This window comes from Manihot esculenta, chromosome 12 (genome assembly GCF_001659605.2).
Source record: "Manihot esculenta cultivar AM560-2 chromosome 12, M.esculenta_v8, whole genome shotgun sequence".
NCBI classification, from domain to species: Eukaryota; Viridiplantae; Streptophyta; class Magnoliopsida; order Malpighiales; family Euphorbiaceae; genus Manihot; species Manihot esculenta.
This window is the reverse complement of record NC_035172.2, coordinates 1,580,869-1,594,040: the sequence shown is the minus strand read 5'-3', so window position 1 is coordinate 1,594,040 and position 13,172 is coordinate 1,580,869. Positions and strand designations below refer to the sequence as shown.

Below are 13,172 nucleotides of genomic sequence, written 5' to 3'. Positions count from 1 at the left end.
AATTCAAATTCCATTTGAAAGTTTTATGATCAATTAAGATCCGACCGTGTATTTTAATTTCTTTGCTAAAAGCATTTAAAATTTACAACTAACCGTTGGCGATAGAGGATCCAAATTTAATTTTAAAATTCCTTTAATTTATGAGTTTAGATATATAAATAAAATAGGTTATATTATTTATATGTGAAAAAATATACTTATAATATATAGAAAAGTTATAATTAAATAATAAATATATAAAATTATATGTTATTATTTTAATTTTTTTAATTAATGAAAGTACATAATTTAGAAAATATAATAATAATTATTATTAATATGCGTTAATAACAGAATAAATATATAGTATTATAAATAATTATATATAATAAATTAGAAATTTTGCTTTAAGTATGCATAACTTAAAGGTCTTGATCTAATAATTGCCATTGCACGATTAAATTGCATTAATCATATTTATTATTATTGATTTTACATTTTTTATAGTCAAATATAAAAAAATTTAACAAAATATGATATTATAATCATTAAAAATTATTTAATTAAAACATTATCTCATCATTTAAGATGAATTAATTAATAAATTTTGTTAGACTATAAAAATTAAATAATAAAATATTTAATAATTAAAATTAATAAAAAACTAATTATTTTTAAAATTTTAAAATGTATTTTTAAAAATTAAAAAAATTACCCAATAGTAAATAGAATTTTCCCTACCAATTTTTTTTTTCCAGCACACCAAACAAAGCATTAAAGAAAGAAAATAAAAGGAAAGAAGAGAAAACCTTCTTTCATCTTAACAAACAAAAACCAAGAAGCAATAAGAACTAAGAACTCTTGACAGTGGTCCTCTTTACATACAAAACTTACTTCCATGTTAATTTACGAAAACCAAAGAAATTTTTACGTAAAGCCGAAAAAGCCATTTTCAAGTATACAAAATTCTGATCACTTAACCTCGATATCCAGAATCTTGCCGGCGGTACTAGCTTTAGGGATGTTTATATACAAGACTCCATCTTTAACCTCAGCTTTTATCTTCTCAAACTGAATATTCTCCGGCAATGCAATTCTACTGCTATACCTTCCATAACTCTTAGCAGACCACTCCTCCTCTTCTTCTTCTTCTTCTTCTGCTGCTGCTGCTTTTTTCCCATTTTCTCCACCGTTCACTTTCTTCGCCGGCGTCTTCTCGGCTTTCACAACCAGCATCTTCTCCTCAACCCACACCTTCACATCCTCCTTCGTCATTCCAGGCATGTCGAATCTCATCTTGTACTCGCTTTCTCCCTCTTTTATCTCCCATGGCGTCCTTCCTCTACCGTACCCACTTTCATTGGTAGGTGCTGGTGATGGCCACCGGCCGGAATAGGCATATGGGTCCTCCATTATTCTCTCCATCGTCTCCATCATCTGCTGCACTGTTCTGGCTGTTGGGAATCTGTCCCACAATCCTGCATATCAAAGCAAACAGAAATTACCAGCAAGTTGGATTCTTTCATATATATATATATAAAGCTCAATAGAATGATAGATTACCCGGTGGGGCAACAGGAACCACCTTTTTCTTGGGTTGAGTCTGTTGCTGATGCTTGCTGGCTCTCTGAAGGTGGTCAAGATTGGCTCTGTTATCTGCTGCCACGACCTTGATGCTACTGTTTTTCTTGCGGAGGGAATTATAGCTGGCCCCATTTGTTTTCAAGAAGCAAAAGTTTCTTGATTCAGTGGATGTGATTTTTGCCGATGAAGGAAGAGAAAAGCTCAAATTTGACAGAACTTGAGACATGTTTGATTTGTTTTTTGTGACCAGAGTAAAACGTAGTTTAGGTAAATCGATGGAATTGGTGATATTTAAAGAGAAGTGTGGACATTTCTGGAGAAAGATTTTGTGACGGTGGGGCAGGAATGGCAGAGAGATCTTGGTGTTCTGGAAAGCTCCAGAAATCTCTCCAACTCGGATGAGGATTCTCGTTGAAATGGATAAATCGTAGTTCCTGATGTTGACCCATTTAAGCCACATATTGGATCAGGCCCTTCATGGGTATCCAATCTTCTCGACAGGGCCTACCTGGTGTAGCACTCGTTTTGTTTTTTTGGCTCGATTCTTCCTTATTGGTGTTGCACGGTGGTTTCCCAGGCTGCAGCACCGTGCAGTTTGTTATTTCCTTGGGTAGAATTAGTTTTGGTTTAAATTGCTGCTGATTTGAGTGGTTTGATTTTTAGATTGATTTTTTAGATCGGGTTGGGTTACTTTAGCGTTCTTGTCAACTTTCCTCAGTCGTACTCTTCCTTTTTAGGCTTGGAAATGCAATACCAGTACATGGTGAAAATAGACAAAGTTTGGTGTGGATTTCTAAGATTTTGTGTAATCACTAAGCTTCCTCATATGAAATTAATAAAAGAAATTTCAGAGAAATCCTGCAATATCTGATTCCTAGTTTCCTAAATTTTATATTTTTCATCCAATATCTTACCATAAAATAAAGCAAAATTTTCCTTATGTAATTTCCATGAAGAAAAGAAATGGTCCAAACGTAACGTAAAGAAAGCAATACTTTTAGAAGGGAAAAAAAAAAACGTAAAGAAAGCAATACAAGCTAAGCTAATTCAAGAGTCAATGGAGCTTCTTCCTCCTCAGACCCTCTACTTTTCCCTCCTACTCTTACTCCTCACCTATTTTGCATGGAAAATTATCAGCTCGTACTCCAACTCACTCACCACCCCACCGTCGCCGCCGCGCCTACCTATAATTGGCCACCTCCACCTCCTCACTGACATGCCCCACCACACCTTCACCCGTCTTTGCAACAAGCTTGGCCCTTTAATTTATCTCCAACTTGGTCAAGTTCCCACTCTTGTCATCAACTCAGCTCGCCTCGCTCGTCTCGTTCTCAAAACCCATGACCACATCTTCGCCAACCGTCCTCAACTCCTCTCCGCTCAATATCTTTCCTTTGGCTGCTCCGACGTCACTTTCTCCCCTTACGGTGCATACTGGCGCCAAGCCAGAAAGATCTGCGTCACCGAGTTACTCAGCGCGAAACGGGTCCATTCGTTCCAGGTCGTTCGAGAGGAGGAGGTGAACCGCTTGTTAGCTGCTGTTTTAGCCGAGTCCGGGAAGGAAGTTGATATGAGCAAGCGGTGCTTCGCTTTAGCCAACGACATACTGTGTATGGTGGCGTTTGGACAGAGGTTCATGGAGGAGGAAGGAAAAAAGCAGAATTTAGTGAACATTTTGACAGAGACACAGGCCTTGTTTGCTGGGTTTTGCTTAGGCGATTTCTTTCCTGGGTGGGAGTGGGTCAACTCTGTGAGTGGGTACAAGAAGAGGTTGATGAAAAACTTGGACGATCTAAGAGCTGTCTGTGATGAGATCATTGATGAACACATGAAGAGGAAGAACAGTGGGAGGGAAAATGATGATCAAAGAGAAGATTTTGTGGATGTTTTGCTTAGGATTCAGAAACGAAAAGATTTAGAAGTTCCCATTAGTGACGATAATCTCAAAGCTTTAGTGCTGGTAAGATATGATCAAGCCTTAATCATTAATTATGAAAAATCGTGATCTATATTTAAACTTTTATTGCAAGATTAGGTCACTGGGATTGTTGGGGATGATGCAAGTTCTTGTCTTTTCTGATTTCAATGTCTTCTTGTTTGTCCCTTTCCTCGTTCTTCTGTCATCAGTCTAAGTGTACAAGTGTCTGAAAAACAGGACATGTTTGTTGCTGGAACTGATACGTCAGCTGCAACACTGGAATGGACACTGACAGAGCTGGCAAGGCATCCGAGATTCATGAAGAAAGCACAAGAAGAAGTACGAAAGATTGCAATTGGAAAAAGAACAGTTGATGAGAGTCATCTTCAAGACCTGCCTTACATGAAAGCTGTGATAAAGGAGACAATGAGATTACATCCACCAGTTCCTCTGCTGGTTCCTCGAGAATCTATGGATAAATTTGTGCTCGATGGGTACCAAATACCTGCCAAAACTCGAGTTTTAATAAACTCGTATGCCATTGGGAGGGACCCAAAATCATGGGACAATCCTCTGGGCTACGATCCTGAGAGGTTTATAGATAATGACATTGATGTGAAGGATCAAGATTTCAGGTTCCTACCCTTCGGTGGAGGAAGACGAGGTTGCCCAGGTTATAACTTTGGATTATCAACAATTGAAATTGCACTTGCGAGACTTCTGTATCATTTCGAGTGGGCATTGCCTCGTGGAGTTGGAGCTGACGATGTGGATCTTAGTGAGATTTTTGGGCTTGCCACCAGGAAGAAAACTGCCCTTGTTCTTGTCCCAACAGCCAATAAAGACTATCAGTTCCAAGGTGAAGCTGTTTAGTCAAGAGACTGCAAACTCTTCCTGGGGAAAACGATGTTTAGTTCAGAGTTCAGAGTCTTTTCTTCTTGTAATTTTCTCATAGTTGTAAGTCTTATAAACATGTTCCCTGACATGTCGGAAAATAAAAAATAAAAAAATTCTTTGATTCAAACAAATTTAAGCATGGCATATATCATACATGCATAGAAAGGGCTACTTTTTGCATATAGGAGGAGGAAAATCTATGAACCAAACTATGCAGTATATCTGTGTCGCATGCTGCCTCATTGTCTGGCTTTTGTATAGCTTCACATTCGTAGAAACAATCACCTCGAACATTGTCAAGCATAAGGCCTCTTCATCTTCAGCCTTTAACTCTGATAAATGGAAAAATTATAATGATAAGCCTTCAATGCTCCATGTAAAAGTGACAAATACTAGGAGGTAAGTAAACTTGGGGAATTTACCAAGCGATGGAGTTTAACTCACTTGGCCTTTTCCTTGGGAACCTCCTCCTCTGCTTCCTCACTTGTTGAATTTAGAGAGGTAAGCTTTCCAAAAGACTCTTTTGCATCCCCAAAGAAGTCTTTCACTTTATCCACTACTGTTTTAAGTTGGTCTTGTGTCGGAAGCTGAAAATTCAATACAGATGCATAATGATTTTGAAAGAATCAACATGTCAAATAAATCAATAATCGAAACTCTCAAGATGTTATGATCTGAGTTGGAATAGAAAATTCAGAGTCACCCAGCAAAATATAATAGACTCCTAGGATCTACAATCCTAGAGGAAAATAGAATCTTGGATTCTTCTATGCCTCTTTCAAGTTCAGCAAGCTGAAAACTGTAAGCAAAAAATGACAAGGGATACACTACTCACCTCAATAACATCTGTAGTAGAAAGGGCAGCCCTCACATTAGCGTTTTCCTTCACATTCGACAAAAGAGAAAACTCAGGCAATGAAATGGTTGAATCTTACTCTTATATTTTTGTGAACTTATTAGTTAACATGTTGGGGACATGGGAAAAAGATATTGCAATTAGAACTTTGTACAATCTAAGACAGAGGCTATGAGGGACATTACGACAAGTTTGTAACCATATCTGAACTCTGTTGCTGACCGCAATACACGATGTTGTTTAAATGCTGTCTTCTGTATCTCCTTCTCATCCTATTCAAATCAAGGCCACGAGTCAGTAGCACATGGGAAAAATTATCTGAACTAACAAATGATGGTGATATGACAGGCACCAAAAAATGTTACGGAACAAGGCTGAATAAATATTAGTATGATGTATCTTCTTCTTTTCCCTTTTCTCAAATAAAAACAGACAGTTGTTTAATCAACAAAAGAAACATTCTGCTTGATCAGAATCCATGCTGAAATGAAAGGCCTTACAACAGCAAGGGAAACCATCAAAGAAATGAATGCAAGATGCTGTTTTCTGCATGTGAATGTGCTCTGCGACTACAATAACATGATTCCAATGAAAATACAAGGTATAAGTTGTCTAAAAACGGTGTATAAATGCTAAATACTATTTGGTTTGAGAAAACTTTCAAGGAGGAATCAGCCTTAGCTCCCATTACATTATTAACAGCAGCTTATTGACGGAGGCGTAAAGATTTTGAAACCAACAAAATCTAGAGAAAAAAGAATCCTGCATCAAAAGCAAGGCCTTGTAAAGCAAAAATAAAGGAGGCTTTAGCAACCGCAATCAATGATGAAACAAAAGATGGAGAAATCATGAACAGTGAAGGAATTTCCTCAAATACAAAGCTAGATGATAGTTCACAACAGAAATAATTGCTAAAAGAACTTACTCTGTAAATAACTGCTGCAAGGTTTCTAGCAAGTGTATCTTTGTAGATATATTTTCCTAGAAAATTATCTTTGGCAGCAACCATGATTTTAGCAGTGGTTCCACCCGTTACAAGACTTAATGGGTACCAAAGATAAACCTGGCAACAAAAAGCAAAAATGTGAAATTGCGCTAGTTAATTCTTCAATTTAAACGGATAACGTTAACAAGATAGACTTAAATCCCTCAAAAACTAAGATGCACAGACAACCCAGAAAGACAAATTCATGGAAGTTATTGCCACCAAGCTTATCTAGAAAATTCAATGGTTACACTCAACTTGAGAATTCAAAGCAAATGCTTACCCATGAAAGCAATTATTTCATCAAATACATACAATACCACCAGGAATCCACAATTCTATCAAAAAGTAACCAGCTTTTTTTTGCCCATGAATTTGGAATTCAAACTTGTAATTAGCTAGGAGCCAGAAAATTCTTCAAAACTAGAAAGATCAGCTATGGTATAAAGAGGAAATGAAAAAGAAAGGGAGAGAAAACAAACATTAGCCATGCGGATGAATATAACAAATTTGGGATTGCCATCATCTTCAATCTTAGGAAGGGACGGAGTTGGGGGCCTTTGAAACTGACGTGCTTGCATTCCTCTCTTTCCCTTAGCTTCAACTACCAATAAAGAGTGCCCTGTTTGCTTCTGAAGAGATTTTTGCGCAGTTCTAGTAGAGACCAGTGAGTGCTTCACCAGTACATCTTCACGTGTTCTTGAGGAGCTCGATAATGGAAGCCGAACCAGTGCATTTAGAGACAAACCCACTTCCATTTTCAGCTTCTTCGAATCAAAGCTCGAGTCTTTCTCCTGTTTTTCTAACGTTTCTGAAGTAATGGCCAATCTTATCTACGGATACATACCCAGACGAGGAAGATGGAAGACGATGGAAGTGTAGAAAGAATATCCACCATACACGTGGCAGATGCATGTCCTCCAGTTCGCTAATCGTCTGGTCCCAACAATGACTGGTGGCCCTGGGATGATCCACGCCATCTGTTTTGTTCTAGCCTCAACAATTCAATGCGTTTTCGGTGAAGAGATGACAATACGATGCGTTTTTGTGAGTCGAACTACTGTCCAGCCTCTGGACCAAAAATTATTTAATTCTACCATTCAATTTTTATCAATTTTATAACGATTTCTAAATTTTATTAACATTTATATATAAATTTATTAATATTTTTATTTTTAAAATTTTTGATAATTAATGAATAAAAAGTTATTTTATTTTTTAAAAAATATATTTTATAAAAAATATTTTTCAGAAATCATTATTTTCTACAAAGAAAGGAAAAATTGATTTTGATGACTTTGCTCGCGATTAAGAACATAAATGAATTAAACTATTCATAAATTATTTGAGATTTAATTTTATAAAAATTTAATCGGATTCAATTTAATTTTTAAATAAATTAAATTTAAATTTAATTTTTAAATAAATTAAATTTAAATTTAATTTTTAGACTTATTTATTATACAAATTAAATTTAAATTTTATAATATTCGACTCATCAAGAGACTCGTAAATTAACTTATTAAAAAACTTGTGAACAGACTCATTAAAATGCTCATCGAATAAACTCGTTAAGAAACTCAACTCGATTCGATTACACCGTTTTCACTTAATTTATTTATAGTATATAATTAATTTTTATATTTTTATTTCTTAATTATATAATTATATTATTATTTTATATATTTATTTTTCACTATACACTCTTTTTAAATTATTAAATATTTAAATAAATTATTATTATTATTATTACTTTCATATATTTATAAATAAATTTATATAATTATTTTTCTACTAAATATTATTTGCTTAATTTTACAAATTAAAATTTTTATATAATTTAAATATAAATTAATATAATTTTATTGATAAAATTTAAGTATAATTTATATATATAATTATATAATTTAAATTGATTATATTTATATTAATATATTTATTTTATGTAATATTTTATATTTATATTATATATATAATATTTTTATATAATAAAATAATTTAATATAAATTATATATTTAAATAAAAATAAATAATAATATATAAATAATGAAATGATAATATATAAATAATCAATAATAATATATCAATAAATTTTTCATTTAAAAAAAATATATCAATAAATTTTATATAAAAATATTTATTAATACTAACAATAAAATTATACAGATTTAATTAAAACTATATAATTTAATAAAAACTTTTTAAAAAACTCTCTAATCTATATAGACCGTTTATATATAAATTTATATATTTATTATATATATTTTAATTAACTTTTTATGTAACATAAATATTTAAATAAATAATTATTAAATTTAATATTATATTATTAATTTTATATTAAATATATTTTATAAAATTAATTAAAAGTTTATAATTAGTATTTAAATAATAAATATTATTTGATGTTATAAATAAATAAATAAATAAATATTAAAATCTAAATAATAATAAAAAAAATTTGTTGTTGATGGAACATGACTTTCGTAAAATCAGTACGCATTATTTTACGTAAAAGAAATTGAAAGTTTCTAAAACAATATTCTCTCTACCATATTCCCTCTACCATATTAGAAACTATATATTCCCTCTACCATATTTCCTCTACCATATTATAGAAACTATATTAGAAACTTTTAAGAATAGACATAAAACTCTTCTATAAATAAAAATTTTATATTTTATAGTATTTTAAATTAAGGATTTAATTATAATAAATTTTAATTAAATTATATTTAATTTTATTAAAACTTTTTTTTAACTTTATAATTTAAAATTTTAATATTTAAAAATTAAATTAATTAAATTTTTGTTAATGATCTTTTTAATTAGTTTTCAAGGTCGAATTTGAATTAGATTTATTATTAGTTTAAACGAATTTTTTAATTAAATTTAAATTTTAATTAGACTCGTTATTAGTTTAAATGATATTTTCACGAATTGAATTCGATTATAATATTTAATTTTTGAAATAACGATATTTTTAAAAGTTAAACTCGATTATAATATTTAATTTTTAAATCAAATTAAAGCTAAATATTAAAATTTAATTTCAAATTTATAAAATTTTTAATAAACGAATCCGAGTGCAATTCCACTCAATTCGATTATTCTCCTCTACTTTCACTTTTAAATTGATAAGCGTTACACTTCTAAGTTGGCAAGTGTTACGCTGTAAGCGTCATTTCTTGCTCCAACTAAAACAAAACGGTCAAAATCTGACTAACTTAATTTTTTAATATTGACATTAATTTATTGCTATTTTTATTTATTTATTGGCATTGTAAGTTATGTCACTAACAATGATGTTGCAAAGAAATTAATAAATCATATTCTAAAATTTAACGCTTACAACTACATTAAAATTTTAATTTATTAATAGAAGCATAATTTTTCATTTTTTTATAATGAAGAAGGCTAAATATTTATATATTTATACGTGTAAAAAACTTTAATTTGCCTTCTCTCAAGCAAAATTAAAAACATAAACATAAACTTCTTAATTGAATTTTTTTTTTTTTTAAAGATGAGACTTAGGGGTGATGGGATTAGAGAGTACACTAGGATTCGAAGAAGCAAATGCAAGCAAATCTTGATCATTTTCAAAAAATGCCATGTCTTCTTCACTTAGAGTCACCCAAGTCTCAATTCCATCCCCATCTCTACCATCTATCATTACAATAAGATTCTTGAAATCCCCACTTGGAATTGTCACCCACACAGGCTTCCCCCACCCAAAATCAATCCCATAAAATGGAAATCTGCACAAACTTGTAGTTATGTAGAAATCTATGTTGCCTTCTTCAAGCAAGTGTCCTGCTTCCTTGAAAGATTCACAAATTGCCACAAATGCATCATCTCCTTGAAGTTTCTTCACGTAGTTTTCGCCAAAATCTTTCATCCCTTTTCTCAGCTGGCAAACTAAGCTTGCCAATTCTACATCGCCTTCTGTAGCCTGTGAAGCGAAGTGTCCTGCTAGGTTCCCAAACTGTGTGTTCAGGCAATGGAGGAGTCATTCTTCTGCGGATGTTCACAGATTGTGAAAGTATTGATAGCCTGAAATGCTCTGTGTTTGATCTTGAAGCATTCATTGCGCATTTCCAGATGAGCCCTGTTACAGCTTCTACTCTTGTTGGATTCTCCACGCTTTCACTTGCAGCTTTAGCCTTAAGGGCAGCGATCTTGGAGGCTTCAAAGACAAATCTCTTTGTGATGTACGCCTCTTTCTGCAACTTGGAAGCTGGCTTTGTGAAGGAGAAATTTCTAGGTGGGAAGATAGCTGCTGCGTTAAATAAAGGAAGCAGAGAACTAGCTCCGGCAGCCGTGGCTGCCCAATCCTTGATGAATATCGTCGCTGTAATTGCATCTGATATCTTCTGCGAAATGCATACTCCAATCGCCAACCCACCACAGGCGAAACAATTGATCTGAATTTGTAGCAAACTACCTGAGAGTGCTTCTGGGGAATCAATTTCAACAGGAATCATCTTTCTTATCATCTGGGCATCAGGTTTTCTAAGAAACGTTGAGAGAAAACAGTTGACTCGTGTTTCAACAAAAACAACTCCCTCGTCGTTGCATTCAATCGATGTGTCGTCTTTGATTCTGCCGGCTAATGGGTAGAATCTGGTTAAGGTTTCAGATAAAGATGTCTTGAGAAGATGGGATCTTTCTGAAAGTGTAAGCTTCAGGTGATTGATTTGGGGATTTATGGAGTAGAAGAGAAGCAGAGGTCCATAACATACAGGAGCAAGCTGATCAAGAAGGGAAAGCTGGAAATTCCTCAGGTGAAATGGAGTCGGAGAAGATGGTTTGATGGTTTCTATAGTAACGATCTCCATTGTCGTCTGGCCGTTTTGCTTGCTACAGGAGATGTTTATTTTGAGGCCAATCACCACCATTAATAATCACATTGTTTAAGTTTATTTCTATTTAAAATTTAGCCATGCAAATCATAATTAAAATTTAAAAATTATTTATCCATATACATATGAAAATTTGTTCTATTTAAAATTAAAATTAATTTTAATATAAATTATTAAACGTTATAAAACTTGTGGTCTTCTAAATAATTTCTATTTAAATTTTATAAAGCTATATTTTATAAATATTTTAGAGTATCGAAAATAACTTAATTTATTATATAAACAAAATGTTAATTTTTAATAATGAAATAGTAACATTTTTAATACTGTCAAAAAATAATTTTTAATTTTTTAGATGCCACTTGCTGATGGACATGTCACATGGATATGATGGGAAGAACGAATAATGTAATAGCTTGGAATTAATAGTTATTTAAATTCAAGTTGTTATACCTTTGATCTCCTATTAAAAAAAAATAAGAATTATTTGAACCAAAAAATTACAACTAAAAGATTTGCAAGAAATATATTTTTGCATAAGTTTGTGAATCTTGTTTCAATATTCATTGGTATACGGGAGAGAAAAAACTCTACCCGCATCCGGATGTATACATCGGATGTGAAGCAATCTCTTAAATTTTATTTTAAATTATATGAAAATTTTCAATATATTTATGGCGAATCTATTTTACTATTATCCTTTCGATCATAATTTGAGAATGAGTTTTCTACAAATAAAAAGGAACGATGCGGAGCGATTAATATTAAATTTTATGATAGATTTAAATTGAATTTAATTTCTACTCTAAATATTCATTGAAAACCAACGATAATATTTTTAAAAAGAAAATTTTAAGACACATAACTTTTAAAAGTATAATAAAGGCTATAAATCTATCACAATGTTTGAGATAAATATTCTATTATTTAGAAATTAATTTTATATTTTTATTATTTTTTAAAATTTTTTTAATAATTTTTCATATTAAACTTTTTACTTTATAAATAGTTATTTTCTTAATTTTTTGGAATATTTTTTAATGTTTAAAAATTTAATAAAAAGTTTTAAATTTTAGTGTTTCGTTTTCTAAATTTTATTTTAACTAAATGTGATTAATCAATTATTTCAATTTCCTATAAATCAAAACATACAATATAAGCTAAAATTCCAGATGGAGTTTAATCGGCTCTATTTCAACATCCTATAAATCAAAATATATATATTCAAATCAGCCCCACGAGCTGAGTTTGCCCAGTCGATAATGAAACTGCTCACTGTGTTTCCATCAGCAATTTTGTGTGAAGTGGCCACACCAACCGGCAATCCACCACGAGAAAATGGAGGCTCGAATAAGTAACAAAGGTGCACCCCTTTGTTCCTCCAATGATTCAACAATGTAAACAAAAATCAAATTTCTAACCACCTCATTATTGGGTTTTCCAAGGAACTTGGACAGAAAGCAATCAACTCTTGCATCAATAACAACAAATTTTATATTTTTAATACAAAAGTTTTTTACTCACACGGTCTTATCTTTTTTTTTTGGGGGGGGTCAAACACTCACATGGCTTCTTCACCTTTAAGGCCACTAAAATAATTAGAACACAAGAAGATGGCACTGGCTAGCTGGGAATAGAATTTGAATGAAGCTGTAAATAACTTTTTCAACCATTTTTCATTTAGAGCAAATTATTTTAACAGTTTTAATACCACATTTATATATATAGCTTCTCTGCTAAACCCACCATGTGGGATTTCATGGTAAGCAAACACTCAGCTAACTTGTATCTCTGCTGATCCCATATATGAATTATGCAGTTGTGAGAATACAGTGTAGAGATGGAATGCAGATGCAGATGCATATCGAAATCATCACAAGAGAAACCATAAACCATCTTCTCCAACAGCTCCCCTCAGCAATATCAAGCTCTCCCTCATGGATCGGTTTTTTCCTGTGGCTTATGGCTCTATGGTCCTCTTCTATTTATTGAGTGGTATGATGGAGTCAAAGACAACAACATGATCGAATGTAATGATGATGGAGCTGTTTTTGTCGAAGCCCGAGTAGATTTCTCACTGGAAAAGT

At 32.2% G+C, this 13,172-nt stretch overlaps 3 protein-coding genes and 1 pseudogene across 4 annotated transcripts; 1 reads left to right on the top strand and 3 right to left on the bottom strand.

Annotated features, from left to right (window-relative positions):
• Positions 1–767: 767 nt before the first annotated feature.
• LOC110628332 (small heat shock protein, chloroplastic) lies at positions 768–1,957 on the bottom strand. The gene is made up of 2 exons (XM_021774950.2): positions 1,543–1,957; positions 768–1,457 (listed from the first exon to the last, which is right to left on the bottom strand). Exons 1-2 carry the CDS (start codon positions 1,787–1,789, stop codon positions 952–954), a joined length of 753 nt encoding a protein of 250 aa, XP_021630642.1. The 5' UTR covers positions 1,790–1,957; the 3' UTR covers positions 768–951.
• Positions 1,958–2,540: 583 nt separating this feature from the next.
• LOC110628366 (tryptamine 5-hydroxylase-like) lies at positions 2,541–4,639 on the top strand. The gene is given in 3 exon segments (XM_043948937.1): positions 2,541–3,523; positions 3,719–4,438; positions 4,541–4,639. Coding segments are annotated over 3 exon segments (1,722 nt in total). The 5' UTR covers positions 2,541–2,620.
• Positions 4,477–7,068, bottom strand: LOC110628333 (protein HHL1, chloroplastic). Of its 2 annotated transcripts, none has more exons than XM_021774952.2 (6): positions 6,702–7,068; positions 6,160–6,297; positions 5,420–5,506; positions 5,214–5,261; positions 4,801–4,965; positions 4,477–4,710 (listed from the first exon to the last, which is right to left on the bottom strand). In XM_021774952.2, the coding sequence occupies exons 1-5, from the start codon at positions 6,975–6,977 to the stop codon at positions 4,819–4,821; spliced, it is 696 nt and encodes a 231-aa protein (XP_021630644.1). In that variant the 5' UTR covers positions 6,978–7,068; the 3' UTR covers positions 4,477–4,710; positions 4,801–4,818. The 2 variants fall into 2 exon arrangements, with proteins under 2 accessions (XP_021630644.1, XP_021630643.1); XM_021774951.2 differs by having other exon boundaries at positions 4,823–4,965.
• A 2,672-nt stretch (positions 7,069–9,740) lies between these two features.
• LOC110628906 lies at positions 9,741–11,190 on the bottom strand (annotated as a pseudogene).
• Between the last annotated feature and the right edge of the window lie 1,982 nt (positions 11,191–13,172).